Here is a 26,104-nt window from a genome sequence, read left to right on the forward strand (position 1 = left end):
TTGAGTCAAACCTGTCTCTTATTACCTACTTTCGACCAGGTACAAACAGAAAATTGAAAATATTGTCCAAAATACCACTCTTCTCTTTATGGTAATTAGCTTGTTGAAAGTATTATTTCTCTTTCAAAGATAAAATCTCCAAAAACATGGAAAAGAACTCATCATAATCTCATATATAAATATTTAAGAATCAAATTAGTTCTCTTCCACATTACATTTGTTCATATCCTTAAGTGCTTTCAATCATTTGAATTGACTTACATTCACACAAACAAAATTGTAGCATTGATCTAAGATGATTTGCTGAAGATGTCTGCCAGCATGACCCAGAGCCTCAGATGTGACTTTTACATGCTAGTAGGAAAAAACAGAAATGAATTCACAAATTAGATAGACCAAACATAAACATCTTTGTTACAAAGGAACACATAATTGCTAGAAGGCACAAAAGCCAAGGACCATGTATTTTTTTAAAAAATTAATACATGCTGAAGTTCATCAGGCTATCAAGAAATAGTCATTTGAACTAGGCTATGAATAATGCATATTTTAGCAAACAAGGATATAGAAAATTGTTTCACATAGGAAAAAAATATGGACATAAACAGAATATATTCTGGAACAGGCTAGCAGTCTGGTTTATCTTATACAAATAAATATTGAAGAGCACGTTGAAGGACTAAAAGAGAAAGGGTGAAGTGATGATTGCAGGTATCTGGAAGCACATTAAATAACACAGTTTTAATACAGGGAATAGACTTCACTAAACCTGAAATAACTAGAAATGGGGAAAGCAGTAAGAAATCATCACAACAATATAAGTGAGAGAGAAATAAGACTTAAACTACACAAACTATTCCTAAAACTGTCGGGGAACTTACTTCTACTACTATAAGTAGTCCGAGATTAGATTAGATTTAGAGAAGAACACATATTATGCAAACTTTCCTAGTGAGATTTTTTATTCCATATAGTTTAATATTCTAATTAGCTTCTTTTAAGATTTTTCTGTCATCACAATATGAACAAAAACTTAAGAATTACTAGACAAGGGATCTGTGATATCTTTGCTATAATAATTCCACAGGAAATCACATTTCAGTGATTCTTACTGGTATTACATTTAGAATGCTTTATATTTCATAGTTCTAAAAATAATACAGTGCTGTTCCTTAGTAAAACATCAAACTCAGTAACTCTGTACATTATCTATTTAGTAGCTTAATTTGCTATAATTTTGACAAAATACTGGAGAATGAGAAAGGAAGGTTTTCAAGGTCTTAGCTTTACTCTAGAAATTAGTTGGCTATTAAATTTTAAAAATTTTAGTTCAGTTTAAAATTCATATTGACCATAAAGCTCAAAGATTTTTAAGAAAAAAGCCAAAAAGTCCATAGTCATCAACAATATATTAACACCACAATAAAAAAAGAAACCAGTATCCATTCTGCGATAGTAAGTTTGATCAAGTGGTAACATCTAGATATTACAGGGAGACAATTTTTCAAAAGTCCCTCATGTATTCAAACATTTTCAAAGGCATTAACAGCTAACTTGTTCCATACTTTCTTTGCAAGGATGTTTGTACAAATTGCAGAGATAGAGATATTTCTTCCTAGAACAGATTTATTTTCCAGTAAGATGGGGACATCTCTCTCTCTCTGGATTAGGCTTACTTGGCATTCCAGAGTTATCTCTTGAGGAGCAGATGGGCTGATTTGCCTGTATAAGGCCAGGGTTTCCTACTATCAAGGTTCTTTTTAAAGAACCCTACTGCCCAGCAACAACTAACTGTAATTGCATCTCTCCATGGAAATTGGAATTCAGAAAAAAACCGAGTGCTACATTTTTGTTCTTGCTACTGCTATGGTTATAAATGGTCTTTTCTCTGACTCTGTAGTCTCAGATCTTCCACCAATATCTATGATACTGTGTCAGGCTGACTTATTTGCATGCAAGTAAGGTATAGTCTCACATCCTGCCAAGTTTCTGACTTCACAGATATGAAATAAGGCAACCATATCACCAGATCTTAACTTCAACAAAGATGCACAAGTGAATTCTGAACTCAGAAAAAAAAAATCTTACTTTAAAATTTCCTTCTGCATGTAGAGAATGAAAATATGAGAGATATTCTGATTCAGTTTTTTGAAGTATTAAAATAAATTTCTTTAGGACAGAGCTTAGGATCTTTGAGGACAGAAACATTCATGTTTTTACCACTAGCAAATGCTTAATAATTTTAAAAACAAAAACAAAACTTTGCCACCAGTTTTTTAAAGAAAAATATCTTGTGTCAAGAAAATAGTGTATGTTCTTAAAATGAACAATGTGGGAAAGTTCTTTAAAAATAAAAACTCACCAAAAAATACTACATATAAATAATTACTCTGAAAGGTAAGTATCATTCCAACAATTCTCTATGAATAATATATGTAGTAATCAGGAAAAACAAATGAAGTATTAAAAGTATGAATGTTGCATTAAAATGGAATAATATGCATGTCATTTTAAATTATGTAATTTTAGTGAATGAAAACCAAATGTAGTAAAACCAAAAGTGTTGCTAAATTTCAGATAATTCATTTCCAGGACGTTTAATTTCTAAAGGTTAAGAAGAGGTGCCATCAGCAGGATAAAGACACTGCACTCTTAATGAAAACTCACTTCTTTTTGTAAATCAGTATTCACTGACTTCCTTCTGTGAGAGAAGGAGATAGCACATTTTAAGTTCTACCCATAGTCTAGGTCTGGTCAATCATGCTGTTTTAAATCTAAAACATTTATTAGATTCTTTTTCTATTTTGTGGCCATAATTAACATTAGACATTATCTACCTTCAAGGAAAGTGACTTAACAAAATTTTCCCCAATTCTAAATTTTTCATTTTAATTCACATTATTAGATGAATATGGGCAAGTAGTTGGTTGTTTTGGAGCAATTTTTTTTTTTTAAGAAAAGCCGTAACATTTTTAGATTCCTTGAGTTTTTGCTTAAGAATAGTTTATCCAGGAATAAAAATTTGGTTCATACTTTCCCTCACAGATCTGCAATCACTGTGCCATTATTTTTAATTGTTACATGTTTTCCTTCTGCTTCTTATATTCCATTTGTCATTCAGCCATTCTCCATTCATTTTCTTGGATTTCAATGTCAAGCAGTTTCCCCCACCCACCCCCCCATTGCCCTTCCAAGTACGCATAGTTGTTACATTTGAGGTTTTTTTCTTTTATCTTTATTACCAGAGGAAAATTTGGCTTGTGGTGATAGTCTTGGATATCACCTTCATCCCCTCAGATGTTTGTAGATAATCCTTCATTATAATTGGAATGAATACTGTAGATATATGAGGTTGGACTATCCTACGTTTTGCTTGTTTATGGGTTTTGCATCTTGATGTCTTCCTGAAGTATTCTTCATGGGGAATTTCCAAATCAACCACAGTAAGTTTTATTACGAATTGTTATTTCTCAACTGTTCCTGAAAATATGCCCTTTTAGATCAAATAGAATTAGTTCAAGGAAACTTTCTTTTAGCTTTCTGAAGAATTTATTTTTCTACTTGATACATGAAAAGTGTCCACACATTGGCTGCCTTAGTCATCTAAACACCTACTCTACTTTAGCTACCATTTTTTTAAATTGGAATATGCTGCAATTATCTTGACTTTTCTCCCCTCAGTTATCTGACTTGCTGTATTGTTTCTCTAAGAGACTAGTTCTTTAATAGTGCTGCTTTCATAATAATTTTGTTTCCTATTCAATCACTGTTAATCTCTTACAATTTTGTGTTTTGAATTTTTAACCTTGAATTCAGATTCTCACTGAGTTCTTCTACAGAACAAAAAGGTATCATTTGAGAGAAGGAAGAGGTCTCAGGTTTCATCCAGGTTTACTTCTTAAGTGCATTATAATTTTTTAAGTACAAATTGTACTTTTCCTGGTTATTTTCTATGAATTAGAGTGTTAAAACAAAATCAGACACTGATAGTTTTCTCTGTCTCTATGAGATGCCACAGAAAATTGAGATATTTTCTACTTTTAAAGGATTCTCCTTGGCTCTCACACTTCAGCTTCTCAATCTGCTTCTAAGTTAAAAATAAAAGAATTATCTTAATGAATCAACTTTTGCCCCCATTACAAGGTCTGGGAGATCCACGGGCAGGGTATAGAAGACATCAGCCAGATTATCATCTGCACTTACTTTCTTGACTGTTACTTTTAAAAATGTATGCATTAAGTGGGGCCCCTCATGTTTGTTTGGCTACTGTTAATTTTGCTTATTTTCTATTGTTTTTAAAGCAATGGAGAAGGAAGATTTTATGAATGATCTTTATCATATTTACCTGGCTGTCACTATTATTTTTAAGTACTTTAAGGAATTATTTTATTTTTATATTGTACATCTTTAGACAAAAGGCAAGTATTCCCTAACCATTAAGAGTATTTTAAGTATTCCTAGAAGAGCTTCATTTTTCTCATTAAGAACATGTAACTTTATATACATATTACATGTATATGTGTGTAACTCCCATTAGATTAAATCTAAAATAGTGACTTTGACATTAAAGCCCTTCATAGTCTACTTATATTCTACCTATTCAAATCCTAGCCACCCATTCCACTCTTCAACACAAATATTCTTAAACTCTAAAGAAATTTTTCTCTATTGTCACAAATACTGGGCTCATTCATACCTTTGACAACTTCGGCCCATATTGACTTCAATATCTACTTGCTTCTTCAAAGCTATTATGTATTCCTTAAACTTTAACAGTTAGTAAGATATACACTCTTAGAATATACAATTGTAGGCCAGGCGCAGTGGCTCACGCCTGTCATCCCAGCACTTTGGGAAGCCGAGGTGGGTGGATCACCTGAGGTCAGGAGTTCAAGACCAGCCTGGCCAAGATGGTGAAACCCCGTCTCTACTAAAAATACAAATATTAGCCGGGCATGGTGGTGGACACCTGTAATCCCAGCTACTTGAGAGGCTGAGGCAGAGAACTGCTTGAACCTGGGAGGCAGAGGGTGCAGTGAGCTGAGATCGCGCCACTGCACTCCAGCCTCGGCGACAGAGTAAAACTCCATTTCAAAATAAAAAAAAAAAGAATGTACAATATAGATATATGGAAAGCACAATGCCCAGCCACATAGTGTTATTGTAATTGTAATTAAAATATATTTGTTCAGTTACATGATACATTTAAAACTGCACTTAAAGTCATTCTTTAGCTAATGCCCATAAACTAAGACAGAAATGCATACACAATATTTACATAAAAGTTATCAAATATTAGTATTTTTGTACTCTTGAAAAACCAAACTGCAATTTTTTTTCTTCTTGAAATTGAGACTCTTAATAATTGTTTCCAGTTCAGTGTAAGTCTTTTAGTCATACTGCTTTCCTCCCAACCAGAAAACAATCAGTATTTTCCATGCTTGAGTAAAGAAACTTAGATTTTACCTAAATATAGCAAAGGTATCTGTGACACTTTTAATCAACAAAGACCACAATAGACAACGCTATTAGGTTGTTTATATAAAAAAAAAAGTCCTAAGCATCATGATATGCTGTCATTCCTGATGTTTCCACACTCAAACACAACAAATGAAACAATCTGCTGGCTAGAGTTTCTTCTGTAAATATTTTGGTTCAAAGGACATTTAAACAAAATTTAAAACAACTTCCAATGTGTGCAGTAAATCAAAGTACGACAACAAAAAATCAAACTTTCCTTACATCCTAACAAATAAGAGTTTAGGAAAGATTTACCATCAACTAAATGCAAACATCTGTGTATTCACAATATTAATACTATATAAAGCATGGATATTAGGAATAAAGATGGATTGTCAAAAAAGTTTTCATCTCAAAAAGCATTAAGGCCTAACTAAGGCTGAAAGGTTTTGGTTCAATTCCCATGAGTCAGAGGGTTCAAATATGTGTTTCTGAAAAGTCAATCATCTTTTTACAGAAAACGTTGGCTGGGTCATCTGTGAGTCTGAATCTTCCAACTTCTAGCCTCTCTACCATTCAAACAATGGCGCTAATATAGGTATAAACAAGTGACTTTTAGAGAGATGTATTTTCTTTCTACTCTGTGAACATGCCAACAATTATCCCTTTTTGCCTTTCTAGCATTCAGCATTTACTATTTCTTTGAATAAGCTTTTAAGCTTTTCTTTTTGTATGTGTGTGCATGTGTGTAGTAAAAACCATGGACTCTGGTACCAAGATCCCTGGGTTTGAATCTATCTCCAGAACGTCGTTGCTGTGTGACTTTGGGTAAGTTACATAAGTCCTGTGGCTCAGTTTACTCCTCAGTAAAATGAGTACATCATAGAATTCATATGAGGATTGGCTAAGCTAATATGTGAAGGGTAAGAGTTAACTTTTCCAAGATGTCTTCTCTATAGCTTGTCCTCGTAGAAGGCTTTAAGGAAGTCAATCCTGGTAGAGTTGTAAGCTAATAAATAAATTGGGTTATCAGTCGGCTAGGTTATATAAGCTACAGGCTGCTAACCATGAATGGTAAGCTGGTGGATCATACCAGTGGCCTTCCACTTCATGACCTGCCACCATAGGACTTAAACCCTAGCTAGCTGGTCATACTAAAGCAGGTTTGATACTCTCCCAATCCTAGATGCTGGGTAGGCAGAATAGTACTATAACCAAGGTTCTGAGATATTGCACTGCTATTGGATCCCTATCTCTTATCACACAAGGAAAAGGACTGGTGCTTCCCTCACTATGCAACTTAAAAGTCACAGCACAAAGACTGGAGTCTAACATTCAGCCTGGAAGATCCATTTGCAGTGCTACATAGTGCAGTGGACACTGCCTCTGTCTGAGTCCAAGGACTTTTCCCAATAACTACTGTTCTAGGAAGTCTGAAGTCTAATGTGTGTACTGTCAAGTCATTCATCTTTGAATATATGTAAAGACCCAGTAGCATTCATGTTTTGGGTCACCTAATGCACAGTGCTATATTAAATGCTTGCTGTTATAACACTACTCACTTCTTAACTTCCACTTTTAGAGGACCCTTTAAAACATATCTCCATTATCTCTTTATATTTAATATATTTATTGAGGCTTTATAACTTGCCAGAATCTATGCTAAATACTTTCAACAATTATCTTGTTAAAACTGCATAGTACACCTATGCACGGGCAGGTATTATCATCATCCTCATGTTATAGATAATGCAGCACAGGCACAAAAGTTTGCATAATCTAAGATTACACAGCCAGTAAGGGGCTAGCACTCAGACTCAGGTCTGTTGGAACTCCCAGGTCCACATACATAACCTCTAAAGCACACTGGACATCAGTGTTACTCTAGGTACTATTACCTTGTCACAGACATCACAAGACCCTTACCCAGAGAGGAGTAATTCTACATGTCCCAAAGTCAACTCCGGGGGAAGGGGTGTTGGGGAGGAACATGTATTCTGGAGGAAGTCAGTTAAGTACTAGCAATCTTAATTGCCAGTATACACATTCCCTTAACTGTGATGTTTCTGGATCCTGGCTAGTGTAGAAAGTATTTAAGAAGTGTCCTCCAATTTCAATCTTCAGATTTGATATCAAAGTAATGTCAAGTGCTTCTGACCCACTGCATTAAACGTGTGCTGAGCAGTTGGTGGTAGAAGACATTATTGTGGTAAGTCTTCCTTTGTGCATCCCTCTCTCACTGTTAAAACTCATGTTGAAAGCCAACTATTGTTCTAATGCAACACTACAAGGACCATGGAATGGCAAATGACAAGCTCTAAATTTAACAAACCTTGAGCACCTGACACAAAGAATTTAAGGTTCCCGTTTTTTTTTTGTATTTTTTTTGTTTTGTTTTTTTTTTTAAGACAGAGTCTTGCTCTGTCACCCATGCTGGAGTGCAGTGGTATCATCTTGGCTCGCTGCAACCTCTGCCTCTTGGGTTCAAGCAATTCTCCTGCCTCAGCCTCCCAAGTAGCTGGGATTACAGGTGCTCACCACCACGCGTGGCTAATTTTTGTATTTTTAGTAGAATCGGGCTTTCACCATATTGGCCAGGCTGGCTCGAACCTCTGACCTTAGGTGATCCACCCGCCTCGGCCTCCTAAAGTTCTGGGATTACAGGCACGAGCCACTGCGTCCAGCCCCATTTTATTATACATCCAAAGCTGGATAGTATCAACACAAATTGTAAAGCTGCAAAATACCACCCTGCTTTTCTTTCTGTCGAGCTTTCATGACAGATTATACTATAACTAAAAGACAGTGTGTAGTAGATGGAAAACGACTGGCATTAACTCATATATCATGTTTGGCAGGCATGTTCTGTACCTATTAGTGGAAATCACTAATGATATGTGAAAAAGATATAAACAGTAATATGATCCCTTTATATTTATTAGTAATGCATAAAACATTTGCAAGCTGAGAACTGGCAAGTTAAAACGAACAAATCCTATCTGTCTTAATTAAAAATAAAACAAGGTCACAAAGAACAGAGTATCTTAGCCATTGATGGATTAATATAATTTCATTCATTTGACCAATATTTATTGATAGCTACAAGCCAGACACTAAATTGTATACTGAGACCATGTCAATGACTAGACAGGTTTCTGCCCTTAAGAAGTTTATAGCCTAATGGGAAAACAAAATAAATTTTAGATGTGTATTTCTCGAATTTCAATGTCTATGGGAATTTCTGAGAATCCTGTTATAAATGCAGATTTTAATTCTTTTAGATTTGGGGTAATGCTAAGAATAAACATTTCTAAGAAGCTTACAGTTGATACTGATATAACTGATGCCTGGATCACACTTTGAGCCAGCAAAAGGTTCTATCATTTGAATCCACATTAATCTAAAAGTCATCTCTCATTTTGAGTAGATATTTACTGAGGAGTGTGTCCTCATCTAGCAAATGAAAGAAAACTGCAACCTTACTGAGCCAAAGCCATTGCCTTTATCTTTGTTACATATATTGGTATGGCAAACATAAATGACTAAAATTAAACAATTCATTAATTCAACTTTTTTCCTTCAAATTCTTGCTAAGTTTACAACGTAATTTAATTTAAATGCATAAAGTTTTTATTTTTCCTAAGTGATAAAGATTCTGTCTAAATGTAGTCTGCCTCCAGAATCTCTTGGTTCCACAGTTAAGGATTTGAGCATGGGTCAAAAACATTTGAAAAACAAAACTAAACAATAAAAATACAAATTTATAAAAATACAGTGTAACTATATAGCATTTATATTGTATTAGGGACTGTATGTAATCTAAAGATGATTTAACATATACAGGAAGATGTATATAGGTTATATGTAAACATTATTTCATTTTATGTAAGGGATTAGAGCACTCATAAATTGTGGTATTTGTAGAGCAGAAAGGTAGGTCCTGGAACCCCCATATAAATTGAGGGACAACTGTATATAGAAGTATAATTGCAGCCTGTTTCCATATTAAAATCATGTGATGAGAAAATGACAATCACTTAAATGACATGATTGATATTGTACTGCAAATGTGACAATTGTTTTCAAAATGTCTAGATAAGAAATATTAAAAAGGTTCTCAACAACCTCCATTTTCCACCTGGTTTTTACAAAATGATAGAAAATAAAGAAAATTAAAATCAGCTATAATATGTATGAATAGCTTACCGAAGAGTCCTTTCACATGTAATCCCAAGAAAATCATGCAATAGTCTTTTAAGGAATATTCAGACACCATCCCAATATTTGTTCAACCTGAAAACTGCCATCAAACCCTACGTAATAAGCAAACTATTTTTCATTAATGTATATTCCTTTTGTATGAGAAATATACTTGCAGTATTTATACATAAAATTTCCCTCTCATACAACTTTCCCATTATGACTTAGTAGCCTGTTGAATACACATTGTTTAGCTTAGAGGTTCAAAATATTTTTAAAATACTAAGGATAAATTACATTTTGAACAAAAACTTGATCATGTGACTTGTTTCAGAACTATGTATATACCATATAATATTTTTTAAACAGTACATTTCTAGACAATATAGAAAAATAGATTCAAATATGTAATATAGAATCTTACTGTAGAGTCTACAGAATACATTTAAAAAATATTGCTTATGGCTTATTTTCTTCACTCCACTAGAAGGTCCCCTCTGCAGTGCTCATTTCTGCACTGTCTTTCTTTCCTGACAGAAGGCTGCTCACCACCAATTTCATCACTGTTGCTAACTCCAGCTCATCTAATCTCTGCAACATCTGCTGCCAGCACCTTCTCTTGCCTCCTTTTGTGAACATAGTTTTTTCTTCTGGTTAGAAAATCAGTTCGAACTTCTTGAGTTTTGTGTTTTAAACTCTTCTCAACTGTTCCCATGATTGATGGATGCCCAGAGGCGACCTCTTTATCTCCAGCAACATATTTGGCTGTTGGCCCGGTAGAGAGGTACTCCAGAAGCTTGCTGGTTCATCATGCTCTCACCTTTAACCACAACTATTTATCTGACTCCTTCCATCTCCACAGCACTGTGTGAGGGATCAGTGATAAGAGACGGTGAAAGACATGCGCAAATGGATAAATAATAAGCAGGATATGTAGAATGACACAACTATTGGTGAGTAATTTAGGAGATCCAATAACTAAAAAAAAAAGATTGGGGACAAGTTCATGGAAAGAGTAATCAACTAAGCCTTAACACATAAAATTGACAAATAGAGAAGGCATGCAATCCAGTAGAATAGAGTGCAAAAGAGGTAGAAGACTAATCGTTTCAAGACATGTTGAGCCACAACAGCAATAACATTGTGACAAAAAACGTCGGTGTAGATTCAATGACGGATCAAGCTGTATAGACTTTTTTTTACCCTCATATACTGAATAGTCATTTAAGGTATACAGTGCCAACATAAGAGAGAAAGATAAACTTTTTTTAACACAAGTTGTAGGCCTTGGAAAGAAGTTTTCCAGTAACAAGATAACACGATAATGTACTGTGGTTATAAGCTCAAAGTGGTATATTTGATTCAGTGTTCCCAGAACCACCAAAACCTTGGAACCATTGTTTAGCTAAAGCTACTAGAACAACAGAATAACCTACTTTGTGGCACTGTAAAGTGAAATTATACTACACACAAATACTTGACATAAAATACATTTCCAAACTCAATTATTAGGGATAACATAAGCACAAAATGATGCTTTGCAAACATCATGTATCCTATAACTGGAGAAAAAAAATTAATGACATGAAGTGAAATGACTGAGTTCTGAAACTACATCTCAATTTAAATAGCATAAGCAATTTAGTATACAACATTCTTCAAAATCAATTGTTGAAGGTTAACTATAATCTACATACAAAAACAACTTTGTCAACTTTTTATATGGATTTTCCTTCTAAACATATTTACTTTATGTGTAAAATCAAAAAATTTCCTGCGTTAAAGGCTAAGACTTGACTTTATGAATACACGCCCAAAAATTGGTGGTGGCTGGTTTCTGTTTTTATTTTGTAAGCTTAGTATAATGGTTGTCCAGAACTTGTAAGCAATGACCTCATTTCTAAGAGGACAAGATGCAAAAGACCATTTTTACAGATTAACCAACTGGTTCCTTTAGGAAGAGTAATATTTCAACATGTTCCTGTATTTCAAGAATATAAATAATTAAAAAGATGAAGATATGTGAAATACACAAAGAAAAAAAATAGAGAAAATAGCATTTAAAGCAAATTATCCTAGCTCCCTCAATTAATATTTTAAAACCATGACAATCAGTTATTAATATAAATTGTTAATTTTATTTAATACAACATCAATATAATTCATACCATCTTCTTCAACTAGGTGGTCTATCATTTTGGAGTTTCTTTCCACCTCTGGAGAATTGCTCAGGAAATCTGGCTAACATACCAAATAAACCAAATGGATTTAATGAGATGGTTTTTGGCTAGTTTCTATATTCTTGTATACACATGCATGCACCACATAAATGTGGTGCTGTTCAGAGTTAGAGGCGCATGAGAAAAAAGTAGCTTTCCAGTGTTATTTCATTGTTATTAACTATACAGTATTCAGGTGCAAACAAATGAAAATCCTGTATATTCACACTAAAATATAATATGTATCAAAATAAGCATAAAATAACTGTTTTGGATAGGTCTTAGGATGCTGCTGTGGCTTAATTTGCTCTGTTTATGTTCTCTCTGCTTTTCTTTATTGCATGTGCTAGTTTTGATGTTTTGTTTGACTAATATGTCATACAGTGAATTTACTGAGGTCTATAACAAAAGGCATGGCTCCATACACTGGACACAACCTTGAGGGCATAAGGAAAAAAAAAAAGAAACTAAGTACCATAGAACAGCCTCAACAAAATCAAAGCATGCTTTACACATGATTTTCAGTTACACCCTGCTTGTCATTTGTGATTACTCAAAACAATAATTACATTACGTCCTCCAGGAAACAGGAAGGAGTGGATAAGCAAAATACATGAAAAGCCCCTACAGTCCCTGTTTGTTCAGAGTATAGATCAGCATTCTTTAGGAGTCCCATTCTTTTATTACAGGAATGAATATTGGGTTGAACACGCTTATATGCATTTAGAGGTAATGTGATGTATGAAAACAAATACTGCAGAGGTTTCCTCTGTAGAACTGTACTTTTAAGAGGAGCAGCCACCATAATCTTCTTGTAAAGGTAAACTGGATCATGTCATTTTCAAATAAAGTCTTCTCTCACTTCATTTTCCCCTTAAAACAATATATAAATGATAATAGTAGCAACGGTAACAGTAGAAGTGGTAAACTCAACATAAAAAGCCTACAAGGCTCTTTCCTTGTCTCTTGCTACTCCCACTTCCACTCCATTTGCATCTCCAACCACAGATGCTTTCTTTCTGTGCCCCAGTGAAGCTCTTTATGTGCCTTTCACATACTGTTACTTCTGGTTTGTTCTTTAAATAGATAATTATTTATTACCCTTAAAGACTTAAGTTAAATACCACATCTGCCAAGAGATTTCACTTACTGCCTTCCACTCCCAATCTAAGTCACTTTCTCTGGCTCTCTTATATAAGCACAGTTATGTTTTCCTTAGAATATTCATCACAATTTGACATTTTAATTTGCATTCATTTACTTTTTATCCCCAACTGGACAATATGCTCCTTGGAAATAGGAAATCATACTTGCTCAGTTCAACTCCCTATATCTAGTGACTATATCATGACAGGTATTTATTATTTGGTAAATAAACTAGAGAATTTAGGAATAAAAGACTAATCATATCGTCCTACTTATAAATTCCTTACTACCTTCAGTTCAGTATATAGTATAAACTATTTTTGGATATTTACTGAAAACTGGGAAGAAGTGAGAGAGGTCCCTTTAAAACTGTCTACCACCCTGATCTATCTCTGGAGGGCTCTATCTTCAAAGCTGGTAAGGTCTGTGAAATACTTCAAATTGCTGAGAAAAACGGAGGAGGAAAATAGCAAGACTGATAGCAAAGCCTTGTCCTTTAAGAATTAGTAAAAAGTGCCTGTGAATGGGGGGAGTAGGAGAGGTGCCTCTCCCCAAGTTAGCTCTTTACTTAACTTTTTAACAACCTCTTCCAGGTATTTGGTGGGTATCATTAAAGTTAGATGTTTGGTTCACCTGTAAGGTATGTTGCAAAATTCTAGTACAGATAATTACAATAAACATACCCAATCTTTTCCCTTAATTTCAAAGGAAAACATTTTTTCTTTTCATGTTAACAAAACAATCCTCCCATTATGTGTTGAGCAGCTCCACACCCACACTGATCTGCCCTACAGATGCCAGGATTTCAATAGTGGTGACTTCATCCTTTTTACACATTCCTTTCAAAGCAGGATGAAAGCTTTGAGAGGTGAAAATGTTAGAATACGTTGCATTTTGTGTTTGTAAGTTATAAGCTGAAAAATGTCATGAGATAAATTTACCTTTATAAGCGAAGGGAAAAAGTATATAAAACTACATAAATCCTTTCCTAAGGGGATGTCTTTCAGACATTAGGTATTAGCCCTTTGTCAAACTTAAAAATCTCAGTCTTTTATCTCACCTTTCCTTAGAAGAATATTAATTAGTAGAGACCATTTTGAATCAACTAGCATCTATATTCACTATTTACATGATCTCAGGCAAATCAAACTGCAAGGTTCCCTATTTCCATATGTAAAATAAAGGGGGAAATCATAGGGTTATTTTTTTTCCATTTATATATCTTGTTTGGAAGAATGTCTATTCATATCCTTTGTCGCTTTTTTTAAATTATATTATTATTATACTTTAAATTTTAGGGTACATGTGCACAATGTGCAGGTTAGTTACATATGTATACATGTGCCATGCTGGTGTGCTGCACCCATTAACTCGTCATTTAGCATTAGGTATATCTCCTAATGCTATCCCTCCCCCCTCCCCCCATCAAAGGGTTATTTTAAAGAGAAAAGAACTGCATAGTACTGATACAAACAGGAGACAGGGAAATCCCGGGTAGAAGAGGACAGTCCCTGGTGAGGGCCACACCCTTAGGCCTGGGTACTGTGGCCCAAAGTGAGAACATGCATTCCTGTTTTCCCACTCAAATGCTGCTTTTTGGCCCTCCCTGCCTCCCATCTTGTACCCATAAAAAACCCCAAGCTCCACTAGCAGAGTGATGGCAGAGGGGCAGCAGAGTGGAACAGCAGAGGCCAGAAGAGAAGCAGCAGCTGTCAAAGAGAAGCAGTTTGACTTCAGAGGGACAGCTTGAAGGTGGGACTTCAGAAGGACAGCTTGACGGTAGGACCACAGAGAAGAGTTCAGCAGGGGACAGCCAAACTCCAGGGGAAGACCACCTTTCCACTCCATCCCCTTTCCAGCACCCCATCCTACTGAAAGCCACTTCCACTCGTCAGTAAAATCCTCCACATTCACCACCCTTCAATTAACTGATGCAGCCTGATTCCTCCCGGACGCCGAACAGGAACTCTGGTACCAAGAGGGCTGGTGCAAAAGGTTGTCATCCTACCCTCCACTGAGCTGTTAAACACTTAAGCTGTTTGTAGACAGCAAAGGTAAAAGAGCACAATGTAACACACGTCCTCTGGGGCTTCAGGGGTCATGGATACCCTGCTAGATGCTGCCATGGAGCCGCATGAAGTTCTATTCCTGCCATCGCGCCCAGAAGGACTTGTCCTGGCCCCTGTACCCGCTCACCTGCATGCTCCCTGTCCCATGAGAGGTGGAGAGCTGTGGGCTGAGTAAATGAGCCAACCCCTTAGCCAGTCCTGCGAAGGGGCCAGGGGAACTACCCATTTCAGTACTACTCCTGACACTCCATAATCAGTGTTGTGGCTGTTTTTGTTTTTGTTTTGTTTTGTTTTTGAGACGGAGTCTCGCTCTGTCGCCCAGGCTGGAGGGCAGCGGCGCGATCTCGGCTCACTGCAACCTCCGCCTCCCGGGTTCACGACATTCTCCTGCCTCAGCCTCCCGAGTAGCTGGGACTACAGATGCCCACCACCACGCCCAACTAAGTTTTTGTATTTTTAGTAGAGACAGGTTTCACCGTGTTAGCCAGGATGGTCTCGATCTCCTGACTTCATGATCCGCCCACCTCGGATCCCAAATCGCTGGGATTACAGACGTGAGCCACCACACCCGGCCTGTTGTGGCTGTTTCTAAGAGAAAGCATTCTCTTAAGTTTGTGTGGCATAACAGGTTTTTAAACTTTTAATTCTTTTTAACCAAATTTAGAAGCCAGGGAAGGCTTAGCAGGAACCATATCTCCTTTCAAGGTGAACCAAGATTCTCTGAGTAAAATAACAGGACACCCAAAGTTCAGTTTTAGAAGTTCTACATTAGCTCCTCATTAAAAATAAATAAAAAGTCTAATTTATCTCCAAAAAGGAAGATATTAAATTAAGAAATTTTTGAGGAATGGTGATTTTCTTACTTTTGAATATATGAATACTTCTTAGTTTTATTATATGAAGGAAATCCCTAACTTCAAGCCAAACCTAATTTTTTAAAAATTCCAAATTTGCCATGTCTGTCTATATTTATAGACGAATTAGATACTTGAAATTAAAAGAGAAATTTAAGTGATCTTTAAAAATTATAAATGGCCAGGAGAGCACACGAACAATAAAGGGGAGAAAGATTCTGGAAACCTAGAAATATGATTTTAGTCTTTGAATCTCTGCAGACCCTTCATAAAAACAGAAAAAGCAAGGAGGATATCAAAGCCAAAAACCTATAGACATTATCTACTATAAAACCAATATTTGGGAGGCTGAGGCACGAGAATCATTTGAACCTGGGAGGCGGAGGTTTTGGTGAGCTGAGACCACGCCACTGCACTCCAGCCTGGGCAACTGAGTGAGACAGTGTCCAAAAAAAATAATATTAGTGGGTAGGGATAAATTGGCAGCACATATAAAGACACACACAGTTTAAGAAACTGTAGAAAAAAATGGGAGTAAACCAAGAAAGACAGAAAACAGCAAAATCATCATCAGATACTTTCTGGATACCTTAGCAGGCCATTCCATTCTGGGAATAGCAACAGAAACTAGGAGAAGCCTTTGTAGGCTTTAATTCAAAGTTGAAAACAAGGAAGCAACATGAACGTTCTCTGCTAGGGATAACTGGGGGTCTGGGTCCAAAGCACATTCAAAACCAATAAACAGAAGCACCGTAGTATGTTAAAGCACCAGCATGAGAAGTCTAGATGGACCAAGGGAGGTGCACTAGGAATAAAGGAAAGAGAAAGTACAGGCAAAGGAAGGCCACGGAGGTGTTATTTTGACTCATCCCTTCCTCCTAAAACTAGATAAAACTCTTCTACTTAAAAAGGAACAATAGGGCTAGGTGCAATGGTCATGCCTGTATTTCTGCCCTTTGGGAGGCCAATGTGAGAGGATCACTTGCGGCCAGGAGTTTGAGACCAGCCTGGGCAACATGTGGAGACTCCTGTCTCTACAAAAAGGAAAAAAAAATTAGCTGGGCATTGCAGTGTGTGCCTGTGGTCCCAGCTACTCAGGAAGATGAGATGGGAGGATCGCTTGAGCCCAGCAGGCCAAGGCCAAGGCTGCAATGAGCCATGATAGTACCAAGACCCTGTCTCGGAAAAAAACAAAAACAAAAACAAACAAAAAATATATATATATGAATGACAGAAAGAAAGAAAAAAAAAGACTAAAGAGCAAAATAATGTACCTACAGAAACACATGCACATCAGAAAGACCCAGTCATAAAATAAATGAAGACTGTAACCCAATATTTAATAAGCTAAAAGAAATTAAGAAAATGACAGAACTATAAAAGTCAGACTTGGAATAACTTAGAAACAAGGTGATGAGAAGAGAGAAAATTTAAAAAATATTTCAGAAATGAAGACTAAATTAGAACAAACACAAAAGGTAATGACTGAACAGAAATAAAAGACGGGAAGTAAGAAAATTAAAAAGAAATTAAGAGATTAGAAAAACTCAGGAGAATGTAATAGCTGTGGATGGCCAAAGAACATGTAAGCTTCATCCAACAGGAATCTCTGAAGAAAACTGAAGTAACCAAACAGAAAAAAACTAAAGAAATAATGTCAAATAAAAAGATTAGAAACTACACAGAAGAATCCACTATGTACCTAGCAATATCAGCCAAAATGACTATAATTAAGAAAACTGTAGTAAAACAAATGGACTTTAAAGGCAAAGATTTGAGCATCCAGGCAAATAGACTAAATCACTTATAAGACAAAGAAAGTCAGATTTTCATCACACTTGACCAAAACACTTTATGACAAAAGAAAATAGATTGGCATATCGAAGATACTCAACAAAAAATTACTGAATTAAGATTGCTTTTAATCTAGCCAAAACCACCTTGAAGATTTTGAGCAAAAGAATAATTTTATTCACATCGAAGAACTTGGGAATACTGTGCCCATGAGCCCTCACTAGAGCATCTATTGGAGGATTAGTTCCAGAAAACCAAAATGATTTTTAAGGTATCAACATAAGGATTGTAGTGGCTATCACATATATATTTACTTATATGACTAAGAATAAACAATTGTTTGAGGGAGATAATAGGTAATGACATGAATGTAAGAATATATACAGTAAGAAAGTTCACTGTCATCTTTCAGCTATAAACTTTAAATTAAAGCATACTAATTCAAATTAGATTCTTTAGAAAGGAGGAGGTAGAAGACACTGGTTAATTTGTTAATTTTAACAACTCATGTATCCAGTACTGCACTGAAGTATGGGAACTAACAGTCTGTACTCTCTAATACTGTCACACCACTCTGCCAACTTATCATTGAAAGTTTAATTATAGTTCAAATCCATTGAAAACGTACTGCATGCCAGATGCTTCTCTAAGCACTTTAAATATATTCATTTTATTCAACTCACCCAGCAACTTTAGAACATAGATGTTATTAACAGTTTCAATTTACAGATAAGGAAATTAGGAAACAGAGCTGACATCCAAAGTGCAAGCAGTCTGATATCAGAGCCTGTTCTCTTTCCAACTGTGCTATCATGATAAAATTACACAGCTAATGGGCATGGTGGAGGCTGAGGCAGGAGAATCACTTGAACCCAGAAGGTGGAGGTTGCAGTGAGCTGAGATCGCACCACTATACCCCAGCTTGGCAACAGAGTGAGACTCCATCTCAAAAAAAAAAAAAAAATTACACAGCTAAAATCAACTTTTACCCTCTACTTTTGATGAGAATTATGTACGTTGTGAAAAGGTCATCACATATTGAACATAAACTCGGATTCGAAGTTATATATTTTAATGAAAACAGAAATTAATTAAAATGTACAAAAATAAGTGTGGCAAAGAAAATACTTGAAAGTTGTCATAAAAATGATTAATGGCAGTGCTTGCTGGTAAAATTATAAAGAGTTCCTATAGACACCCTCACACTTATTGCATCTTCTATTTGCCTAGCCCTAATATTAGATATGAGTTTAACTAGGAAGTTGGTCACTTCACATTTACTCGCTTTTCCAATATCATGATTATTTCACCTTTTGTCACCATGTCTCTTATTTCCCCCTCCCTCTTCATAATCTCTCTAATCTTCATAGAGTCTACAAACTTTACTAAGCATCTAGCATGTGCTGGCCACTATGCCTCTTAAGACAAGTCTCAGCCTTATGCTGGGGAATGCAGGCATCAGGCAGGGCTTCCTAAAGGTCGTCACACATGGACACTGGAAAAAAATCCACAAAAGGAATGAAAAGGGGGATGGAGTATGTTTCAGATCCTAAGTGCTGGCAGACCAAAGGATCTCATTGAGGCAAAATAATAAGAACATTATGATTAAGGGATTTTTATGTTTTTTTTTTCCAAGAAAGGTATCTTTATACTATAAAAGTTTTTGGCAATCAAAGTTTATCAAACTCAGTCTTTGAATACTTACATTTAATTCACTTTTCAGCACTTCTTCAAGAAGATGACCTACATGTTTGTTATCTTCTTCTGTATCCATAACTACACAAATCTCTTGGGAAATTCTCTCTGAAATTAAAAAAAAAAAAGTTTTAAGTTTCAAACAAAACATGTAACAAGGCCCTAGGATGCTGAAACATAAACTTACCTGATGTTCTTAGCTGTTGACTAAGAATAGGGAGGTTTTGATTTCAGGCCAAGTGGAGTAATGTGTGTACACACTGAGATGGCCTTGATTCACTTTACTACCCAAGTCCATAAACCTATCCATTGAACACTTTGTGGGTGAAGAACCAGCCATTGTGCAACTAACAGAAATAAGATATTTTAGGATGCATTCGGAAGGGAGCAGAGGTGACAACCATTTGAAGTTCAACAATTCAATCTTTCCATGTTTATAAGGAGTCTCCCAGAACCTAACAGATTTCCACTTCTTAAACAGATTCACTCTTTAGGCCATAGGTTATCTCCTGTGCACAGATTCAATGTGCCATCCAGTGCCTTGGTTAAGTACATCGTGTTCCTTGACATTCCTCTAGATTTTCAATTCAGTACAATTAAGTTCCTGTTTTGACTATTGCACTAACAAGTAAAAACAACTGAAAGAATTTTCTTCACATCTGAAAGACTTGAGATGGTCTGATTTAAAATTTATAAACTATGTAACACAGTGATAGTCACCTCTGGAAACCCTGGATGCATTCTTCCAAAAGATATGAAGTCCTCCTCTACAGCAGGCAAATCAGAAGGTACCCTGATTCAAGGTAACTTGACCTCTTGTTATCATGATACAAAGTTCAACCATGAGCTGAAATCTGAGTAGAATTTTTCTTAATCCACATCTTTCTGTCTTATAATTAACAGCAGTTCTTCAAAGTTTCAGGCATCCTGTATGGAAATTGCCTATATAGCTGCCACTTAAAGAGCCATTACATAGCATTATATCATGGATAAAGAAAACAAAGCCTAATTTTAAGATAGGATTCCTGAATCAAAAGTATGTTTGATTAACTTTTGACCCAACTGCTTCTTACCTGAGCAACTCTGTAAAATATGGTCCATATAAATCACTGATGTAGCAATAGCTAATAATTATTTCAAGCAAAGCTAGGGAGAATAGGTTATTGAAAATAATACCACCAGTTAATAGCACTGCTATTACTACCTCCTACTTAACAAGAATATTATGTATTCCAGGAGCTATATGGTATATATGAATACTAATCCTCATGATGACCCTACAAGATCAGTATCATTCTGAATCTATGTAACAGATTCAGGAAGCTTGAATTCAGAGAAGTAATTTGCCCAAGACCACAGGGACATGAGTAGTAGAAAAAGGATTCAAATCCAAAAAAATAAGCCTGTAATTCTAAGTTACGTGGTGCTAATAAAAGTCAACATAATTAAAAACACAAATGAATGTTTTAGACAGTAAATGCTACAGAACATCATTGTGGAGAGAGAAACTGGAGACAAGATCAGATAACTCTATAATACAATGAGCTAGGAGCTCACTCTTGAAAGGGGAATAGATTTTGCTTAGGAGTGGGAGAAAGGAGCTTTGCAAACAATCAGAAATGATAAGAAAGAAACAACATTTTAATGTGTATTGAGGTAGGTAGTCACACAAACATAGTGTGACCAACAACCAAGAGAATTACTTGAAAGCTATATTAGTTTGTTTTCACACTCCTGATAAAGATATACCAGAGAGTGGGCAATTTACAAAAGAAAGAATTTTATTGGACTTACAGTTCCATGTGGCTGGGGAGGCCTCACAATCATGGCAGAAGGTGAAAGGCACATCTCACATGACAGCAGACATGCGTCTGCTTGTGCAAGGAAGAGAAGAGAGCTTGTGCAGGGAAACTCCCCTTTTAAAAACTATCAGATCTCACGAGACTTACTCACTATCATGAGAACAGCATGGGAAAGACCTGCCCCCATGATTCAATTACCTCCCACTGGGTCCCTCCCACAACATATGAGAATTCAAGATGAGATTTGGGTGGGGACACAGCCAAACCATGTCAAAAGACATAAAATGATTTAGTAGTGAGTTCTAAAGTGGGATACTTTGTGAGATCAAATCAAATGGATCCCTTGCTGTCTTGGACACCAGAGTGTCCTAGGGCTTTCATTTAGAAGTTAACTCATAAAAGCAGTGGCTTTTGAAAACAAAGTTAACCCAAACTTATACATCATGAAATTACATGTTTAGAGAAATCTGGGCTTTGTAATGTCTTAGGCTAAGGCCCCAACAGTTTTATTTCTGAAAGCTCCTCATGAAAACATTAGGACAATCAAGAAATTTAATGTACAAAGTAATCTGCAAATGCAACAATTAATGTGATGGTGCCACAAACATTTATATAAATTTGTAAAATAATGCATAACATTAAGAATAATTTTTAAATACAAAACAGCATATGTAGGTTTTCCTTGCCTTGTTTCATCATATATCCCTCTTTATAAAATTCTAAGCGCTACCCAACATGCGTACAGTAATCAAAGTGATATACTACTACCAACTTACAAAAATGAAATATTTTTAAAAAATGAATTCAAAATCTATTTGCTGGACAGGCACAGTGGCTCACGCCTGTAATTCCAGCACTTCAGGAGGCCAAGGTGGAAGATCACATGAGGTCAGGATTTCAAGACCAGCCTGGGCAACATGGTGAAACCCCACCTCTATTAAAAATACAAAAATTAGCCGGGCATGATGGTGCACTCCTGTAGTCCCAGCTACGCAGGAGGCTGAGGCAGGAGAATCACTTGAACTCAGGGGGTAGAGGTTGCAGTGAGCCAAGATCACACCACTACACTCCAGCCTGAGCGACAGAGTGAGACTCTGTTTCAAGGGAAAAAAAAAATCTATTTGGAATTTATCCTATGCCATGTTTCAGTTACCCTAAATAGAACACATTTGTTGTTTAGGAGTCTTTCATTGCCACATAAATTTTTACCATCATTTCCACAAAAACATCTGTTGAGTTTGGTATAGAAATGACATCTTTAAAATAACAAGCCTTCCAAATGAACATGATTTGTCCCCTGTGCCCTGAAGTCTTTGTTTCAATAGTGCTTTGTAGTTCCCAATGCAGACCCCTTTCATCTTTTGTTAGATTTATTCTTGTTTGTTGACACCACTATAAATTGATTTTTAATTTCCTATTTGTTGTTATGTATAAAAATACATTTTGATACAGACCTTGTATAGTCAGTAACCTTGCTACATTTACTTATAAACTGATGTTTTATAGATTTTAACTTCTTGGTATATACAAACATGCTGATGAGTGATAAAGTTTTATTTCTTTCCAATCTATAATTTTATCTGATAATGAAAAATTTCAAATATTGGCTCTATGCTCATGGAAAAAAAAGTTAGCCTGTAATTCTACTTACTTATAAGGCCCTGTCATATTGTCATTAAATAATTATACTATTCGCACATAATGAGTTGTTAAGTGTTTTTCCTACTCTCTAGAAAGTGTGCAAAATTGGTGTCATGTCTTCTTTTGAGTGGTTTTGTAGAATTCACTGGTAAAAGCCAACTGCTTCTTTGTGGGAGAGCTTTTAATAAAAATTCAGTATCTTAAATGGATGAATGATTATTCACATTCTCTATTTTCTGTCTCAGGTTAGTAAGGTGTATTTCCCTAAGAATGTGTTCATTTCATCTAAATTCTTATTAACAGTAGCATAACGTTGTTCGTAACATCTTAATATCTGTACAATTGTATTGATTCTTTTTCATTTCTGATACTGATTATTTTTCATAATCACTCTTGCCAAGGTCTTACCAGTTTTATTACTGTCATCCAAGGAAATCATGATTGATTCTGTCTTATATGTTTCTTTTCTAGTTTATGAGTTCTTAACATTTTCTTCAGTATTTTCTTCCTTCCACTATCTTTTGAGTTTTGTTTGCTGCTTCTCTTTTTAAAAATGTTTAAGTTGCTGACTCTCTTCCTTTTTTCTACTATTTATATTTAAGGCTCTAAATTTTCCTCTAATAACAGTTTTAGCTGTATCTCAAACATTGTCATATTTTCACTCAATTTAAATGACTTCACATTTAGTTTAAAATATTTCATTCCTTTTCACTTGCTTTCATTTAGAATCACATTATTAGAAACATCTAATTTCTATTGTGGTTTCTTATTTCCTCTATGGATTATGTAGAATTTTATTGTTTTTATTAGAATGCTGTGTAACAAATTACTATAAATTTGGTGGTTTAAACACCACCCCATTAAGTAGTTCACAATGCTACAGGTCAAGAGATGGAGGAGGAGAAGGAGAAGAAAGGGTGACGGAAAAGGTGAGAAGGGAGTACATGCACAGAAATGATAAAGTAAATGAGGCAAAATGTAAACAACAAGGTAGGTAAAAGACAGGGAAGCTATTTGTGTTATTCCTGTATCTTTTAAGTTTGAAAGTTATTAAAATAAAAAAGCACCCTCTCCTAAAAACAAAAATTAAGAAAAAATATGTGAAGCTATATTAATAGCAGACTTTAAAGTTCACCTCTCTTAAGTGAGCAAAACATAAGGATGTAGATTCGAGGTAAAATAACATCATAAGAAATATGGTGGATCTGTTATTGTGTTGGTTTCTATATTGTCAGCTAATCTCAGCTATTTGCATTCCACAGTGGTCTGCATCTGACAGGCCAATTTCTTACAGTGTCTATGGACCCAATCAATACGTCCTTTACTACTACTGATAAATTCTCAATCTGTCTACATTCAAAGATTAGACTACATACAAAATCATCATCAATTTCAACTGGTTGCACATCAGAATCAACATAAATATCTTGTTTTCCTTTCATATTTTCAAATACATATGCCTAGTGCACATCAAACAAGATACTAGCCTATATTTTTGTCCAAAAGTGATTCTGATGTATAGCCAGATTAAAAACCTCTGCTTAGCTATTGCACTGATTTTTTATGATGTGGGGATTACAAAAGGGTCTATCATATATAGAACCTTTATAAATATGGTTTCTATATATGATACAACATTTATATTTTATATATGTATAAATAGGATCTACTGATCTACTATATATATATAAATGATACTATCTATAGAGATCTACCTATTCATATCTATATTGTATCATATATGTATTTTATATGTTATGAAAGTTATTTAATAACTTCCCAACTTAAAAGATACAAGAACACAAATAGCTTCCCTTTTATCTACCTAGATTCACTAATATATCACATATATATCATCTATGATATATATGACACTATATAGATGATACTGTATCTATGGGTATAGATAGGTAGATCTATATATATAAAAATGATACTATCTATGTGTATATATATATCTATAGATATACTATATATGTGTGTGTGTGTGTTTATATATAGTAGGATACATACATATCCTACTATAGCTTATTACCTAAAATGGAATGACTTTGGGGGTAATTTTCCAGTTTTCTTTAATCTTCTGTGTGGCAATAGGAGGATGGTGAGTTTAGTGAGATAGAGCTGCATTCAGCCGCCCATTGCACAGAGACTTTGATATTTCTGATATAAAACTATTTTAAAAACCCAAACCCACACGAATACTACTCTTATCTCCATGTCTCACTGGGTTTTATAATTAAGCAATCTCTAACATTTATAAAGGTGATATTAAATAAGGCAACATATTTAATAACTACAGATATAGAATACTTGATAGGCATTCAATAATATTTGTTAAATTGAGGGAAATACAATTTTTAAAATTTTAAACAATTTCACTTCTATATTGGAACAGATGCCGAAAGTAGCATATTGATACTTTGGCAGCACTTTGCATGTGTGAAATGAGAAGAGACCAAAGAACGATTTCTATGCAGAGTCAAATTTTCTTTTCTTTTCTTTTTTAAAAGATTATTAGGAAGCACACATCTGTAAAAGGACAAATCAAGGGCAAGGAGATGGACTTGAAAAGTCTTTTCATTTATTGATGCCTTCAGTGTGTTAGGCATTGTCCACTCAAAATTGAATAAGAAGTGACCTCTGCTATTAGTGAATTTTCCAACTAGTACAATGATTTTAAGATTCATCCCTCAGTATAATAAAATATTGTCATTTTAAAAATAGAGATATATAAGAGGAAGGCAGGAGATGTGTGTAAAAGACTACACTTGGAGATTTTAATAAGGATTAGATAATGTGTAAAATTATTTCTAGTGCCTGCTACAAGAAAACACCTAATAGATGACAGAATCATTGCTGTTATGGACACATACATTCAATAAGAACATAAATTGAAATAACTTTGTCCGTGCAAAATATGATCAGTTTCTGACTTCAAATTAATCTCTTTTTTATGGTCTTAATATTTCAGGGTTTGGTAAACAATCCATATCAACTGCATCCCACTAAGGCTTTGTTTCAAATTTCACCAAACATGCCATAATCATATGTGACAATGGAATATACATTTTGAGTAATACACCCATGTTTGCATCTCTGATTTGCTTTAAAACAGATGCCCACTCGTTCTCATTGTTGACATCTTAGTTTATCCACTAGGATCTAGGCTGAAGCATTTTATGCAATTGCTACTGATAATTTCAAAAGCATGCTGCACTGAC

The 26,104-nt window shown here is 35.1% G+C and overlaps 1 protein-coding gene and 1 long non-coding RNA gene across 8 annotated transcripts in view; one reads left to right on the top strand and one right to left on the bottom strand.

Moving 5' to 3' along the window:
• Positions 1 to 11,932, top strand: part of LOC134810408 (uncharacterized) — a 60,292-nt gene extending 48,360 nt beyond the window's left edge. Inside the window, exons 4-7 of one of the 2 annotated variants that reach the window (XR_010158348.1) lie at positions 6,213 to 6,288; positions 7,585 to 7,669; positions 10,198 to 10,613; positions 11,845 to 11,932. This is a non-coding gene — a long non-coding RNA (uncharacterized LOC134810408). Of the gene's footprint in view, positions 1 to 6,212; positions 6,289 to 7,584; positions 7,670 to 10,197; positions 11,451 to 11,844 lie in introns of those variants that run through there. The other variant, XR_010158349.1, reaches the window with a different exon arrangement.
• Positions 1 to 26,104, bottom strand: part of CRPPA (CDP-L-ribitol pyrophosphorylase A) — a 379,242-nt gene that overhangs the window by 216,632 nt on the left and 136,506 nt on the right. For 5 of the 6 annotated variants that reach the window (XR_010158347.1, XM_003318327.5, XM_009452696.4 and 2 more), the window contains 2 exons: positions 19,448 to 19,545; positions 262 to 354 (listed from right to left, as the gene is read on the bottom strand). Coding sequence is in view for 5 of the 6 variants with exons in the window: in XM_003318327.5 (XP_003318375.1) it covers positions 262 to 354; positions 19,448 to 19,545 (191 nt within the window). In the remaining variant the exon portion in view is untranslated. The remainder of the gene's footprint in view (positions 1 to 261; positions 355 to 19,447; positions 19,546 to 26,104) is intronic. The other variant, XM_054687398.2, reaches the window with a different exon arrangement.

Source organism: Pan troglodytes, chromosome 6 (assembly GCF_028858775.2).
Source record: "Pan troglodytes isolate AG18354 chromosome 6, NHGRI_mPanTro3-v2.0_pri, whole genome shotgun sequence".
Classification (NCBI taxonomy): domain Eukaryota; kingdom Metazoa; phylum Chordata; class Mammalia; order Primates; family Hominidae; genus Pan; species Pan troglodytes.